At 36.5% G+C, this 17,588-nt stretch overlaps 1 protein-coding gene across 2 annotated transcripts in view; it reads right to left on the bottom strand.

Moving 5' to 3' along the window:
* Positions 1 to 13,497: 13,497 nt before the first annotated feature.
* The window catches only part of LOC150095750 (cytochrome P450 3A8-like), a 38,752-nt gene continuing 34,661 nt past the window's right edge, over positions 13,498 to 17,588 (bottom strand). For both annotated transcript variants that reach the window (XM_090410131.1, XM_090410130.1), the window contains exons 12-14: positions 15,897 to 16,040; positions 15,481 to 15,643; positions 13,498 to 13,956 (exon numbers count right to left, since the gene is read on the bottom strand). In XM_090410131.1, the coding sequence (XP_090266257.1) occupies positions 13,858 to 13,956; positions 15,481 to 15,643; positions 15,897 to 16,040 (406 nt within the window). In that variant the 3' untranslated portion in view covers positions 13,498 to 13,857. The remainder of the gene's footprint in view (positions 13,957 to 15,480; positions 15,644 to 15,896; positions 16,041 to 17,588) is intronic.

A 17,588-nucleotide genomic window follows, 5' to 3' on the forward strand; every position in this document is an offset into this window, starting at 1 on the left:
GCTCTTGGATTGAGTTGAAATATGGGCGAATAATTAAGGATGTGGGTCAGTGTATTATTTATATCTGTTCACTGCGTATGTTCTTCTGGCCATTTTGTCTGTTGTGAAGAATGATAAATATCCAAGTTACCCTCAGACATATCTCTTTCACCTATACATGAGATCGGCTCCCTCACCACACCTGAAGCTTTCAAAGGGTTCACATCTTAGATGTCGTTCGAATTTCTAACCAAAGGGCATCCCAGTTACCGATGTTGTACGAGTAAGGTGAGTTTGCTATTCTCATAATCAGAATCTTATTCCTTCCCTCCTCTTTTTTACCTTGCGGTGTCGACGATTTTCTATTCATAGTCCCTTGCCTCCCGGTGTATCCTATGTCTGTAGATGCATGCGTTCACGGGTCGGTTTGCCTATTTCCGGGAAGGAAAAACCCCAGTTTCCTGGTGGGAAAAAACCCCTAAATAACTCATCTTTGGTTGAATGAAACTAGATAAAGATCTCTCACGTCATTGACGGTAATCGAATCCAGGTCTTTCTGACTGAAGAGCTTCGTCTATACTGACTGAGCTACAAAGGCTCTAACTCTGGTTTTCATCCTCCAGAATTTAGATATTTTCCTCCTCTAAGACAGGCAAACCATCAGAAGAACGCATGAAATTAAAAACACATTAATTATCATCCTGATAGCTTTATTTTTTTCGGCTACTAAATTCGCGCACAAACTTTTTTTTCAGACTTGGTAAAATCAAAAAAAAAAAACAGCTAACGCCTTTTTATTCCCGTATATACGGGAGTAGGCGAGGCCATTTAGCCCTATCTAACTTTTGGAGACTGAGTGGGCAGTTCAATCTCCACTGGTACCCAATCAGAGACAGATGGCCCAAGGCTATCACTAATTAAGCGGTACGCAGTGAAGAGAGACGGCTCAAATGTGCCGCCATCTCGTGGTCTCTAACCCTAACACAATATATTTAATGTCTGAAATAATGTGGGTTCTACGGTCGATTTTCTTGAGTTTACAGGACGAAAAACCCGAGTTTCCGGGAGGAAAAACCTGCTTGCCCGTGCCAGAGATCGACTAACTCGGGAACCGGTCGAAAAAAGGCTTAGAAAAATTTCCTCTAGTCGCCGACTAGACTCGAAACCAAGACTTCCTTCGTGCGGCCTAGCGCGGTGGTGTGCAAACGCCACATCCACTGAGCTACACAGGCTCTCAGACTTGGTAATTGGCAGCTAATAATTTTCTAATTTATAAAAATGAATTATGTGATAAATCATATTTATCACTTATTTTAGTTAGTAATTTCTTTAACGTCTTCACTCCGATATTACGCTAATCCATCTGACATAATACACTAATTAGTTTGACCCTCACCGTGTACGTGAACTAATGCTGACGTCAGCAACTTGCAGAGGCAAATGTTTCGAGTATCTGCTATTCAGACAGTTCAGCACAATCACTTATTTGAAAATAGTAATGGATTTTTTTGTAGCTACAGAGATTTAAGAGTATTCATTTATCGGTCGCAATTTGACAAGTCATAACAGACGAAACAAAGAGCAACATTCATCGGAGAAATATCACATTAGCGGGTTTAATGCGTTAAACCCTCAAAATATCAGTCGAAATCAAAGCTGCAAATGCGTTAAAGTTTGGGATATTGTTGCGACAATATCCAAAAGCAATGCCCACCATATATTGAATACAGCTGACATACAGGAAGAATTCCAAACCACAAAAATAAGAAGAGAAACATCTCTGTTACTAGAGAAAAAAATCAAACCAACAAGTCCTGAGAGAGATAAACGAAACAAAAACTCTAATTAAATCGATCAAAATTAGAAGGGACAGGTGGTTTGGACATATACTTCAACATGATGGACTTGTGAAAAGAATAACTGAAGACAAAATAGAGGGGGAAAGAAGAAGAAGCAGACCAAGGAAAAGCTTTCTTGACCAAGTCCAAAACAGCACGGGTTTGAGGAGTCACCAGGAGGTTACGAAGAAATCCAATGACAGAGCGGAATGGAGGAAATTGCTGCTGAGCTACCAGTCCCAAGACTGATGCAACTGATGATGACTAGAGAAGCACCCAACCAGTAGAAATGGAGACTGATAATAATATCTCCAGTCATCCTAAGGGATAAAAATCACTGGACATCAATTTCACTTCACTCCGAACTCTAGAAATATCATTTACGAAAGCCACCAATACAGAAGAAGGAATTTGTATCCAACTAAAAACTTCGACCGATTACAGAAAACTAACCAAATCACTGGATAATAGCGGCCTTCCATACATACATTTGCTCTCAATAGTGAAAAGAATCTCAAAAGTTGTGCTCAGAGGGGTAACAGAATCAATTACAACAAACGAAATCACGTTCGACCTCCAAAGCAAAGGCTTCAGACCTACTAAAGTCAGTCGTATGCATAAAGCTAATAAAACACCATCTTCTTCTTTTTCAACCTTTTGGTTCTGTCCACTGCTGGACGAAGGTCTCACCCATGATTTTCCAGATCACTCGGTTTTCTGCTTCTCCCATCCATCTCACTCATGCAATTTTTCCAGTTCATCCCTCCACCTTCTTCTCGGCCTTCCTCTTTGTCTTGCTCCATCCATTGGTCTCCATTCTGTTGTTTTTCTAGTCCATCTCCCGTCACTGCATCTGGCAATATGACCACCCCATCTCCACTTAGGCTATTTAATGTATTTTACAATATCCATGACACCTGTTTGAGATCTTATCCAGGTATTTGTCTTCCTATCTCTTAATGTTATTTTTAGCATACTTCTTTTCATGCGATGTTGTGTTGTTCTCAGCTTTTTGTTTAGGGCTTCTGTTAAAGTCCATATTTCTCCTACCTATATTAGGACAGGAAGTATGCACTGGTCGAAAGCTTTCCTTTTTACACTCATAGGGATGTCACTTCTGAATATGTCTCTCATTTTCCCATAAGCCATCCATCCAAAATGAATTCTTCGTTCAATCTCTTTTCTTTGGCACTCCTCAAAGGATAACAGTTGGCCCAAATATACATATGAAGTAACTTGTTCTATTTAGTGGTTTTCAACTTTCACAGTTCTATGGTTAATTTCTTTATTCATGATTATTTTTGTTTTTTCTCTATTTATTTTTAATCCAATTACTCTGGAGGCTTCATTCAGCTGATTTAGCCTTTCTTCCAGATCTTCAAGATTATCCGCTATCAGGACAATATCATCTGCAAATTTCAGATGATGCAGCCTTTCTCCATTTATGTTTATTCCTTTTGTTTCCCAATCAAGGTTTCTCGAGACTTCCTCTAGTGCAGCTGTAAGTAATTTGGGATAAATAATTTACTAAAGTCCGCCGTATAAATAGAGCTGATAAAACACCATATCCTCTAGTAATGGTAGAAATCAGCAAAGACCAGAAACACATCTACGATCTGCAATTATTTGTGATTTAATCATAAAGACTGAATCATTAAAACACAAACCAATGACGACGCGATGTCATCGTCGTTGCCATTCACAATGCTGCTGCAAAGCAGATTATCAATGCATTAAATGTGGTGGAAAACATGCAACAATTGAATGCCAAAAACCACACACAACCAGCAAAGTGCGCAAATTGCTGAGACGCACACCCCCACAATCTGTAGGGGCTGCATAGCATTTCCTCAAAACCAGAAGACACAACTTCAAATCAGCCCATACAGGAACGCACATCCTCCATCAAACCACTGTCTCCACAACGGACGGAAGGACATACGCTGAGGCAGCAAGACCAACCTACCAAAAAGACCCAAAGCCAAGAATAAACCATTCACAACAAACCTACCCTACAGAATATAACAACTGCATAGAAGAAATACTTGCTGAACTCCGGCAAACCAACGCAACTCATGAAGCCAAAGATATCACCTTAAGACACACGCAGTCGCTGTTCTCTGAAATCCTTAATGGATAAGTCCAAAATCCTTAATGGATAAGTCCAAAAGAAAACCTACTTTGGAATAGCAGTTTCTGCTATTCCAAACAGTCAGTCTGGAATAACAGAAACTCAAATATCAACGGAAGAATACTCACCTGTTACACCACTTCAAGAAATATAACAGTAATAGGACCCACAGAACCCACTCACTACGAAGCAACCGGCTGTCCTTATGAACTAGATATAGCGATATTAAAAAACAGTTAATGACTTGAGTTCTGATCACAACCCCATCATATTGCAACTAGGCACCAAACAAGATTTAACTGAAAATACCACCACAATTATTAACTGGAAACGAATCTCCTCATCCTTCCAGGAAAACTTTGGCCAAATACCACATATTACTAAATCTTCTGAAGAAATAGAAAAGGCAGTTAAATCCTTTGAAAAACAAATATTAACAGCAATATCACAAGTAACAAATGTAACCGCACGTGCACCGCCAAATGATCTCCCAGAGGATATAAAACTTTTTATCCGAGAAAAGAAAAAAAAAACAGCTTATGAAGATAATATCACAGAACAATGGATCCCGCAGATAAACAGGCAACCAACAGAGCAACGAACCAGGTTCGGTATGCTCTGAAGGATCACCGAAACCAGCTTTGGAACAACAACATACAACACCTAAACACGAAAGATCAATCCTTGTGGAAAATTATTAGATCTTCGCTCAAAACATAACACTCGTCCTCCAATCCAAGGTGAATATGGAATAGCTTGCAATGATGAAGAAAAGGCAGAAGCATTTGCAGCTTGGAAAGACAATGTAGTCCCAATAATCACATTGTAAATATAAACTTCATAAGAAAAATGCACACCCAAGTACGTAAAATAACTCAGAACGCCACGCTCCCATCCAACATCAAATCCATATCGCCAATAGAAATATATCAAATCTTAAGAAAACTAAATAACAAAGAGGCTCCGGATCTGGATGGAATCACAAATTAGGCGCTCAAGCTACTCCCACGCAAAGGTATTATGCATCTAGTGGCCATTACCAATGCCATCATGTGGCTAATCACTTTCCAGAACAATGGAAAATCGCAGATGTCTTTCCTAATCCCAAAACCTGGAAAAAACACACAGTTTCCTCAGAATTATAGACCTATCACCCTCCTATCATGTGTAGGTAAGATAGCCGAATGTATATACTCACACGTATTTAAGAGGTAGCAGAAAACAACCACTTCATACATGACGAACAATTCCGCTTTAGGAAACGTCACTCCACAACGCTACAAATTTTCAAAGTCGTTGAATACATCACCCAAGGTTATGAATGGGCCCATAACCTTGGGTGATGCAGTCTTCCTGGCCATAACTCAAGCATTTGATAGAATTTGGCATTATGATCTAATTTTCAAAGGAATCAGATCCACTGAAAGAAGAATTACGACTGGAGTCCCCCAAGACTCTTTGCTATCTCCCTTACTCTTCTCCATATACATGGCAAATCTCCCCAAGTTATCCTCCGGAGTACTCTTAACCAGAAGTAAAGCAGACCCAAGCACAACCATACAAATGTTTGGAAAAACCAATCCCTTGGCACAACTCAACCAGATATTTAGGAGGTCAGTTTGATAAATGCCTAAACTTCAAGACACACATAAATAGTATCTCCAGTAAAGCTAATCAGATATAGTACATAGCACAGCTTTACCCACTCTTGAATAGGACCAGCTTCCTAAACATAAACAACGAAATTCTCCTCTACAAATCAGTGATAGGATCCCAACTAACTTACGCTTCACCCATCTGGGGACACACGACTAAACGAAACATCCAAAGACTACAAACGATCCAGAATAAATGTCTAAGAATGGCGTTTCATGCCCCTTGGTTCACCAGAAACTTTTAATTACACCGAGAAACTTCTAGATATCAAGACCTACATGATAGGCATTGCAGAAAAATTCTTCACAGTCACAGATAATCACCCAAATCAGATAATTCGACAAGCAGCAGACTACAAGCCCTCAGATCACTTCAAACACAGAAAACCAAAATACTTCATCGCAAGAGAAAGCTGATACAGCATAAAATGCTCACAAAGAGCGGGTAATTAACCCACAATAATCCCGTCACCCACAAACTAACATTCCGATGAAGGGATGAAGAGTCAAGGACTGAGTCCATCACCCAAAGAAGTTTAAAGTTCCAAGTATCTACTGCGCGCTTATAGAAATATTTAACAACGAACACGATCGTTTTAACAAAAATATTATGATCCGTTTTTGGCGTATTCAATTAAGAGTTGATATCTTTCTATGACTCTTCTTTGGAAAATTGAATGCCGTTGCCACGTTAGTCAACTTGAAATTGGACCTTAAGAAATTTGGTCAAGAGCTTCAAGGGTTCAGGGGGAGGGGGCACGAGGAGGTGTGATCGGACTTCTCCCTCCCCCACATCTAGGAAACATATAAGACTCTTCAAAGGACAAGACAACAACAATAACAACAATTAAGAATTTGTCTTGGCACCTTGGATATTGTGATCACCAGGGGCGCGCCAGTAGTGTCCGGCGCCTGTGTGCAAAACTTTAGTTGGCGCCCCAACTAAAGTTTGGGGCGCCAACTAAAGTATTTAAGTTTTTTTAAGTATTTCCTCCTCTTTGACGTCTTTACTATCCTGGCGCCTGTGTGCGTCGCACACATTGCACATATGGCTGGCGCGCGCCCCTGGTGAGCACATGCTGGTGCACACACGGAAATTTGCGCCCCCGAAGAACTGGCAATTATTAAAGAGAATATTGCTTCGTTGGTCTTTTACCAGGACAGTAAAAAACTTCCGCATTTTGAAGCTAATAAGGCTCCTGCTCCAGACGGTGTCCTCCCACTTGTGCTCTAAACTTGTGTTCCAAAATTAACACCTATTTAAGCTGTCTTACACACATAGGATTAAGTGTATTATCATAGGACTAAGTGTATTCATTCGGCTCAACATGAGTGATACTATCACCATGCTTGATGAAGACTTGCCGTAGCCACCACATCAATTCGCACTAAGTATAATGCTTCCAATGCTCTGACTGTGGGTACTGTCGAAATATTAGTTAATGCAAACACATTGTCTACAAGATGGCGCCACAGTGAACTTTTTAAATTCCTTTCATTCTTCCGGCATTGACAGTTGGTTTGAAATTCATGAAATTAATCACATGGGGACGTTACTATAGAAACAGTAATTGAAAACTACTCCTTGTAACTTAAATGATTCTAGTAATTCTATTAAAATGCTAACAACTGCTAATCGGTCAGTATCAAGTTCAAATCAACTACAGTTGAGTTAACCTTTATTTGATCAATAGTTCAACGGTAGTTCGTAGTTCAATTACAGTTTAACAGTTTATTTCAGCTCGCCTAAATATTCTATAACACAGTCTAAGAACGCAATCTTTAGCAGTTAAAAATCAACAGCAAACAAAAACAGTCTCTCTCTCTCTCACACACACACACACACACACACACACACACACACACACACACACACACACACACACACACACACACACACACACACACACACACACACACACACACAGTCAAAATGAACTTCCATCTGTTACTCAATGTTGAGTTTTTCGGTGTTAAAATACTTGCGATGTTCAAGAAAGTCTACTGAGCTTGCAGAAATGTTTGTTTCATAGCATTCGGATTTTTAATCCTGCAACTAAATAAAATCTGCAGTAAAAACGACACTATTTATACAATGATGCATGTTATGGTCAGAAGAAGGCGACGGTTGTCTTCCATCCTCAGACCAGGGTTGTTAAACACGCGGCCCGAAGCTCGCATAAGGCCCACCCCCAAGTAACATGCGGCCCGCCAAACTTTGTAACCAATATGGTTATTTAATTTTGATAACACCGATTTAAATAAACATATTTAAAAAAATTAACATTTCCTGTAGCTCAGTGGATGTGGCATTTCACACCACGGCGCTTGACCGCATGAAGGAAGCTTTTGTTTCGAATCTAGTCGTCGACTAGAGGAAATTTTTCTATGCTTTTTTCGACCGGTTCCCAAGTTAGTCGATCTCTGGCACAGGCAAGCGGGTTTTTTTCTCCTAGAAACTCCGGTTTTTCGTCGCGTAAACTCAAGAAAATCGACCGTAGAACCCATATTATTTTGTTATCATTAAATATATTGTGATAGGGTTAGGGACCACGAGATGGCGCACTTGTTGAGCCGTCTCTCGTCACTGCGTGCCACTTAATTAGTGATAGTCTTGGGCCAGCTATCTCTGATTAACTGCCAGTGGAAATTGAACTGCTCACTCAGTCCCCAAAAGTTAGCTAGGGCTGAAACGGCCTCGCCTGCTCTCTATACGGGAATAAAAAGGCTTTAGCTGATTTTTTTTTTTAACATTTCCACTTCAGATTATTTTATATGCCAAACTGCCCTGCAATTTCTAAAGGAATTAATCTTCTATTTGTCATTTCAAAAACTCTTGTTACACCACTGCATAAATTTTGAAATTTACCGAATTTTAACGAGCGAGTCTACGTACACGGCTACATCCACTGATCACAGCAATCAGAGGCTAGCCATTAGCAATTTTCAAGTCGTAAGAAAGTGTAGTGTTTTCTTTATAACTAATAAAGAATTTATAAAAAATAATGTCGAAACCTTCAACCAGTATGAGTAAAAAACGATTAATTGAAGAAGAACATCGTAGTTTTCAAGAAAAATGGGAGTTACAATATTTTTGTATTCAAGGGAAAAAAATTATGCCTGATATGTAGAAACTCTATTGCAGTTTGCAAAGAATATAATATTACAAGGCATTACAATACAAATCATAAAGAAAACTATGAGAAATATGTGGCGAAACTTCGTAAAGATAAATTATCAGAATTAAAGTTGACACTTCAAAATCAACAAAGTGTATTTACCTATTGAAGATAATAGAGCTACGGTAAAAAACCAGTTATTTGTTGCAAGCAAGTCGAAACCATTTACTGAAGGGGAATTTATTCGCGAATGTATTATTAAAGCAGTTGAAGCCTTGTGTCCTGATCAATTAAAGAAATTTAAAAATATAAGCTTATCTCGAAATACCACTGCTAGCAGAATTGATGATATAGCCGGGAATTTAAGGAATCGACTAAAATCAATAATTCCAACATTTCAGACATATTCCCTTGCAAATGATGAAAGTATAGATGTAGGATATCGCTCAGCTGGCTGTTTTTATTCGTGGATGTGATATGAACTTAAAAGTAAGTGAAGAACTTCTAGAAAATATTCCTATGCATGATAAAACCACTGAGTTGATATTTTTGACGCCCTTATGGAAGTTTTGAATGAATACAATTTACCGCTAAAAAAGCTAGTTTGGCTTGCAACTGATGGTGCTCTTGCCATGACTGGTGTTGTTAAAGGAGTTGTTACAAATTTAAAAGAAAAATTCAAAGAACAAGGTAATAATAATTTTCAACATTTTCATTGGATTGTTCATCAGCAAACACTAGGCTCCAAAGTTTTCAATATTGGACATGTCCTAAAAATGTCAGTAAAATTGTAAATTATATTTGTACGCATGGGCCTTAATCATCGCCAATTTAGTAACTTTCTAGAAGATACAGAAAGTGAATATAGGATATACCTTATTATACAGAAATCAGATGGCTTTCCAGTCATAAAGTTTTAAAGCGATTCTTCGAATTGGTGGACGAAATTATCATTTTTTTTAATCGAAAAATTATGAATGTGAAATATTAAAGAATGATCAATGGATAATGTCAACTTTTTCAGTTGACATTACAAGTCACCTTAGTCAACTTAATCTTAAGCTACAAGGCAAACATCAAGTAGTTACCATGTTATTTGACAATATTAACATTTTGAAACAGAAATTACTTTGGCAAAAACAAATTCAAAAAGAAAATTTATCCCATTTTGAATGTTGTCAATCATTATTAACAAAATCACCGAAATTGAAATCTTCAGAATATGCCAATCAAATTAAGTTATTAGAAAATGAATTGGAAAGAAAAAAAAATCAGCTAACGCCTTTTATTCCCGTATAGGGAGTAGGCCAGGCCGTTTTAGCCCTATTTAACTTTCTGGTATCCAATCTCCACTGGTAGCCAAGATAGCTGGCCCAAAGCTATCACTAAGTGACATGCAGTGAAGAGAGACAGCTCAACAAGTGCTGCCATCTCGTGGTCCCTAACTCTAACACAATATCTTTTTTTGTATTCTACGGTCCATTTTCTTGAGTTTACGGGACGAAAAACCCGAGTTTTCTGGAGAAAAAACTCGCTTGCCGGTGCCAGAGATCGACTAAGTCGGTAACCGGTCGAAAAAAGGCTTAGAAAAATTTCCTCTAGTCGCCCACTAGATTCGAAAGCAAGTCTTCATTTGTGCGGTGAAGTGCTATGGTATGCAAACGCCGCATCCACTGAGCTACACAGGCTTTTTAGATTTTAAGAAATATGAAAATCAGTTTCACGTATTTACTTTTCCTCTATCGATTAATGTCGAAACTGTTGATGACAATTTACAGTTGGAATTAATCGAAATTTAGTGTGATTCCGTATTGAAACAAAAATATGTGGATGTTGGAATTCTAAAGTTCTATAATTATTTATCAGTCGATCGATACCCCAATGTGTTATGTGCAATTAGGCGTATTTGATCTACGTTCGGTAGCACATATTTATGCGAACAGCTATTTTCAACTTTAAGGAATAATAAAACTGAGGAAAGATCAAGATTAACAGACCGGTATGGGCAAGCAATATTGAAAATAATTACAGCTCAACAAATTCAACCAAATTTCGAAGATTTCGTTAATGAAAAATTGTTAATAATGTTAATATTAAAAAATGTTAATGTTAATGTTAATGCTAATGTTAATATTAAAAAATCTGGTTCCTCTTTATTTGGATTTTTTTTATTCCCCCCCCCCTCCCTCAAGACAGCAGCATATAAAGACGAAACTTACATGCAAACAAAAAAAAAAAAAAAAATGGCGTTCGCATGGTAACAAAAAAAAAGGCTTTTCTGTTACCATACGAACGCCATTTTACACTAGAACGCATGCGCAAAACAATTGATGTACCGCTATCTTGATTGCTACTAAAATTTAGGGTTTCTAAATCATTAATGAAAATCTGTGGTTTTCATTATTACAAAATCATGAAATATGAACTAAAGCAGCTTGTCATTCCCTAAACAATCCCTTTATTAGTGTTATTTGACATCTCATAATTTTCAAGTAATTATCGAAATTCTAGAACATCATCACGGTATCTTACAGCAATGCGAATCACTCATGTTCGCAGTATTTATATATTAAAACTCCCACACACGAAAGCTGTCCGCCTATACTTAATACCGTGCGTGGGTTAAGGTTGAAATATGAAAGTACTTGTAAAATCTAATTAATTTCGATTTTTTATCAAATTCATTTTTTTTTAATATTCCAATTCTAGCCTGGTGCTACAAATAAGATTCTAGCACTGGACTACAAATAAGATTTGTAGTCAAGTGCTTTTTTTTTTTCTTAGGCAAGCCATAAAAATAACCCAGACTAAGCAGACTTCGGAATTGCGTAATAACGCTACTAAATTACAGCCCGATACGCCTCTTGCATTCGAGTATATAATAACAGAAAAGGTAAATGTATAATATACAGTCTGAAACCAGTCCGACTGGCTGGCTGGCTGGCTGTTTAATCACAATATTAAAAACGATTCTGTAAACTTTAGGAGGAAATAAAACAGCAGCTGGATGACGTGCACATTTTATTTAGCTGTTCGTATGACGCAGAATTACATGGATGGTGTTTATATTGTCATTTTAATAGCGAAGCTACACACACACACACACACACACACACACACACACACACACACACACACACACACACACACACAAAAAAAGCAGCATGCCATTCGACATGCTGCTTTTTTAACGCCATTACGGTCAACTGATTATATTCCCTTACTTGGATCACACAAGTGAATTGTAATATAATATAATACGGATTTCAGCTAAGAACACATTAGCCAATTCACGTACTATTGCCCACAAAAAGCAACTTATTAAATATTAGCATTTTCCACCTTGCTATCCATTTCGAAATACTTCATGACCTACTGACAGAAAAAAAAAAAAAAAGTTATGTAAAATTAGTGAAACAGCCACAACGCATTTGTCTGTCAACGCTGGTGGCGATGTGTTAACATTCTGGTTCAAGGCTAATTCGTTTCAAAAATATCCGGTTTGATTATTAATACAAGCTATTAAGAAATTGTGTTTTAAAACATGCTTGTCAATAATAAGCGTGTTAAATATTATATTATAGTTATATAACTATAATATAATAAAATACCATATTATAGTTATAATAATGCAGTCTGTTCAAGAAATGTTTGTCATACGTCACTATGCGAATCTACGTCTTCCTGAATAATTGCAATCTATGACGCACTACTTTCTGTAAGCTTACAGATAAATATTTGCTTTTCCATCACCACTTATTTCATGGTGACATGTTTCCTTTCGCTGTCATAATCCGTTTAAGCCTTAATCCGTTTCTTGCAACTATTTTATAAAATGAGCGCTCATTGATCTCCGAAAATGACGTAACGCCATTACACTTCCTTATAAGGCTCTAAATAGAGTCTTACTTCCTTAATGTATTATTTGATTGTCATGGAAACGGTGCGCATTGCGTATATAAATATAATTATAATAAATATAAATATAATTAGAAATATAAATGTCTTGCATAAATTTTATTCATCATAATTATAAATAAACAGTAATGTGTTTATTTATAATTTTGAAGAATAAAATTTATACAAGACATTTCGAGAGTAGAAATGGCGTCATCTTTTGATCAAGATCTATTCTGTTTGTAAAAAACGAACAAACTAATAAAAATTATTATAAAGAATTCTGATTCGTATTAAATAACGCATCGGGTAATTTTACAGTCATAAAAAATATAGCATGCTTTGTAATGAAAAGTAATAAATAACTTTTTCTCTTTCTTTCTTTTTTTTTTTTTTTCAGTAATGTGTATGTGCCCGCCACTGCATTAATAGGAAAAGTTTGGAAACACTGCAATAAATTAACTGACAACAAAATCGATTATTTAACTTTACAGTAAAGTTTGAAAAAAAAAAAAAAAAATCAAAATATCAAAATACCTAGCAAAACATCTGGACGAGTCTTTCATAATTGATGACTCTTTTTGAATAAATGTTTAAAAACAGAAAATAAAGTGAATAATATATTAAAAATTAAAAAAAAATTCATGTCTTAGTATTCTTAAAGAAACTGGGCGAATCAGTATCCCTCATTGGGGATACTGATTATATACCGATTAGCTGAATTAAGGGTTGGATATTACGCTGGACAATGACTTTGGTTATTTCTTTATTCAACCCTTTCATCCTTCATATCTCAATTCCTACGATCATGACAAAGGTCAGATTTGTTCAATATGGGTGTGGCATTATTAGGTATTTGAGTAATTACTCATTACTCGTAAATTTCAGAAACAAAATTTACTTTGACATGCATGAGATAAATCACAGTGAAAGACAATTGAGCACTTTTGTCCATATACAAAGAATATAAAAACATTAGAAAAAAAAAGCTATCTAATTACAGAGGTAGTCAAGTGATGTGCAATTCAACATTCTGCAATAATGCTAACGTCTTTTCCAACAACTCCGAATATAATTAACATCAGTTTTATTTTAATTAATTAATTTTATTTGCTTGCTTTTAAACAAATGAATTTTTTTCTTCTAGAAAATTCATGTAAATTGGATAGACTTTAAAATTATATGCAGAACCATCCCGTGGTTTTTCACCGGTTTTTTTTATTAAATTGGAATTCCAATCATTGGGAAACCTCATCGGAGTGGTTTCTGATCTCCACTTTTAACTGCACAGCTTTGGGCTGCATAAGACCTGAGCCGTAATAGAATTCAAGAGGCACCTGTCAAGAAAGAAAGAATAATGGTTAGTCAACGAATATTGTAACATTTCATGTGAGTGTGTGCACGCGCGCGCAACCTCAATTTATTTTATGTTGATGAAATATATGATAATAAATTTAAAATAGAGCAAGCAGTTAATGGAATTCAGAACCTTCTAGATAAATTTCTGGCAGTAATTTATTTCTGTCAGAAATGATAATGTACCCGTAATAACTGAATATTTTAAATGTTTTTATTTGTTTGCTAAATTGCTGTGTTCTATAGCTAGTTGGCCTGTTTTGGTATATTATGGTTCTCCTGATAAATTGATCTTGAAACAGTTTAAGAGAAGAGGAGTGATAAAAACTGTGATTTTTATCGATACTGAGTCTTCATAACTGCAAGTGCTTTTTAATTACAGCGTTTTTCGTTATAAAATAATGAAATCGACGAGTTACTTTTAGTCCTAAATCGTCAAAACTAGATAAAAATTGTTTAAAATATTAACCGATTTAAACATACCAAACCAACTTTTACAATCCATTCAAGAAATATATACAGGAAATAAAATAGCAGTTAAATTAGAACACATCTCAGAATGGAAAGATAGACCAAGAGGAGTACGACAAGGGTGTACTCTCTCACCTCTGCTTTTCAATATATATATATAAAATTATAAAAATCTGGAAACACTATAACCCATTTGGTATACAAATTATCCCACAAATGAAGATCGATACACTACTATTTGCAGATGATCAAATAGTATTAGCTACATCAGAAGATGATTTACAAAGATCATTAAAATCATTAAATGGTATATCAGAACAATATAATATGACAATATCTAAAGAATAACAGCAAAAATAATGGCATTCAAATGAGAAAACCCAATAAGAAGTAAAATAGTGATGGATAATAAAATATTAGAACAAGTAAATACTTTCAGATACTTGGGATGTGATCTATCATACGAAGAAAAAAAAGACATAGACACTAAAATATCAAACTTTATCAAAGTAAATGGCATAATAAATAATATATTTAAGCCATCCCTGGTACAAAAACACACAAGAATCAGACTATATAATGTCTTGTCAAAACCAACTCTACAATACGGAAGCGAAACGTAGACCATGAAAAGGAAAGATGAAAAACGAATCCAAACAGCAGAAATGAAGTTCCTCAGAAAAACAGCTGGATATACCAAGTGGGACCACAAAACAAATGAAGAAATCTTACAATCCTTGAAAATAAAACCAATTAATTACTACATAAGACAGTATAAACAAAAATGGCCAGAACATTTAAATCGAATGGACAACAGCAGACTACCAAAAATATTATACAGATACAAAATAAATGGAAAAAGAAGAATCGGAAGACCAAGAAAGAGATGGCATGAGATCAGGACAGGCCACATGGCCTAAAATCCATGTTAAGAAGAAGAAGATTTTCAGCTCTAGGATCAAATGTCTTGAAATTTCGTTTGGTTATAATTTTCATAATTAAATTTTCTCTTAAAATTTAACTATAATACCCACCTTGGTTTCCGGGCAAACACTAAACCTGACGTGACTCAGTACTTTTACCAAACACAGTTTTGCTTCCATCAATGCGAATCTCATAGCGATGCAATTTCTGGGTCCGGCTCCAAATGGCATGTACGTGAATGGATGTCGTTTAGCCTTGTTCTCGGGAGTAAATCTTGACGGAAAAAAAAGAAAGAAAGAAAAAGTTGTCATTTTGATTTTGAATCCACTTCCAAATTTAAATTCAGTTTTAACAATTACGCAGAATCTACTAGGTTTGCGATAATAGTCCTAAATCCATATACAGTACATATCACGTAAGCACATACAATTTTATAATTCAGTTAAAATTAAAAAAAAAATATGACAAAAATAGAAATGTTTTCAAAATAGACGTTGATAAAAAAATTCTTAACTCTTATGCGTACCTCTCTGGAATGAACTTTTCAGGATCAGGATAATATTCTGGGTCGTGATGGATGGAATAGATTGGAACCGCCACTATCATGTCTTTGGGTAAGACGAGTCCGGTATCGCCCAATTTATATTCTTCTCCCACTTTTCGCTCTAAGCTGCAAGGAATTCAGAATAATTCCAGCATTTTAACTAATTACAGTGGCATTCAACATGAAATTCCAAAGAAACTATTAAAATGATCAAATACAATTATCTGAAATTTTATATTTTATCTTGAAATGCGTTCTGTATAAAAAAAAAAATCCACTCTAATTATTGGTGAAAGAAGTAAAAATCTGTCATGTGTTATGTTATAATCGGGCAGACGTACGATTAAGGAGTGGTTGGAGGATGGTGTGCTGAGAAATGCTCTCTCGCGATTCAAGTAAAATAAAGACAATAATTCAGACTTTGTCTGAATCCAAAACCTTTGCATTCAGACAAAGATCAGTTACAACCTGAAGAAAACTATAAGTTTTGCTTTTAATTTTCGGCAACAAGTAGTGTTTTAACCCTTTAAAAATAGAAAAGCACGTTATTTATTTATTTATTCTTATGAAAAAAGAATACAAAACAGCTACAAGTCAATGTCCAGTCTGGAAAGCCAATCCAGGGCCTCATCCGTCACCTTGTGGATGTCCTGTAGGACACCACCATGAAATTGGCTCCTTGGGCAGCCATTCCCAATATGAGTGATCCTCTGGGACTTGGGACAACAATCACAATAAGAGTGGTCTAACAGCCTCCATTTATGTAGTCGGTAGCCACATCTGCCCTGGTTAGTACTGATCCCGTAGATTGATGACCAAATCTTCCTAGGAAGAGCAAAACCAGACTGCAGAGCACAGGGATCTTCTACCAGGAAGCGGTTTGTTGGGAGATCGTTGGATCAGTATGCTCTCCACATGTCAGGTGTTGATGGCAGAGAAGCTGAAGAGAGTTCGTCCATGGACCAGAAAGGCTTTCTAGATTTTAGACGAAGACTAGTTGGATTTATGAGAGTCTGGTGCAGGAGTAGGAATGGGTTGTTCATTGTTTTATTAAATTCTTTAATCGAGGCTTGTCTTCTCCGTATATTTGGTGGAGCAATGTTAGAAAGGACATGCAGCCAGGAGAGATGGGTGCTTCTCACTGTCCCACTAATTGTGCGCATGGTAAAGTTTAGCTGGGTGTCTATAATGTTAGTGTGTGCACTTTTTTATCCCACACAGGGAGCACAGTATTCTGCTACAGAGAAAGCGAGCGCTAGTGGGCAGACAACCTTAGGACTTCTGCACCACAACCCCAGGTTGTTCTAGCAAGCCTTGAAATGATATTGTTTCTCGTTTTAATTTTGTTGGACAGGTTGGTGATGTGCCTTTTATAGGTTAGGCTTCTGTCCAGGCTCACTCCAAGGTATTTCGGAAGAGGCTCGTGTTTTACTATTTTTCCACAGAAAGAAAGGTTGAGGAGTCGGTTTACCTCTGCATTGTTCAGATGGAATGCCATAGACATAATGTTTGTTGGATTTGGCTTCAAGTACTCTTCCAGGATGTTCAGGTCTGTGTTCAAGGTTGATTCCAGGTTGGCAAAGGAGGTAGATTGATGTAGGAACGCTAGGTCATCGGTGTACATATGCTTTGAGCTGGTATTTGGTAAGTCATACATGTAGATGTTAATGAGTA

The sequence above is a fragment of the Typopeltis vanoorti genome, chromosome 20, assembly GCF_054136105.1.
Source record: "Typopeltis vanoorti isolate ZY-2024b chromosome 20, IOZ_Tvanoo_1.0, whole genome shotgun sequence".
Lineage (NCBI taxonomy): Eukaryota > Metazoa > Arthropoda > Arachnida > Uropygi > Thelyphonidae > Typopeltis > Typopeltis vanoorti.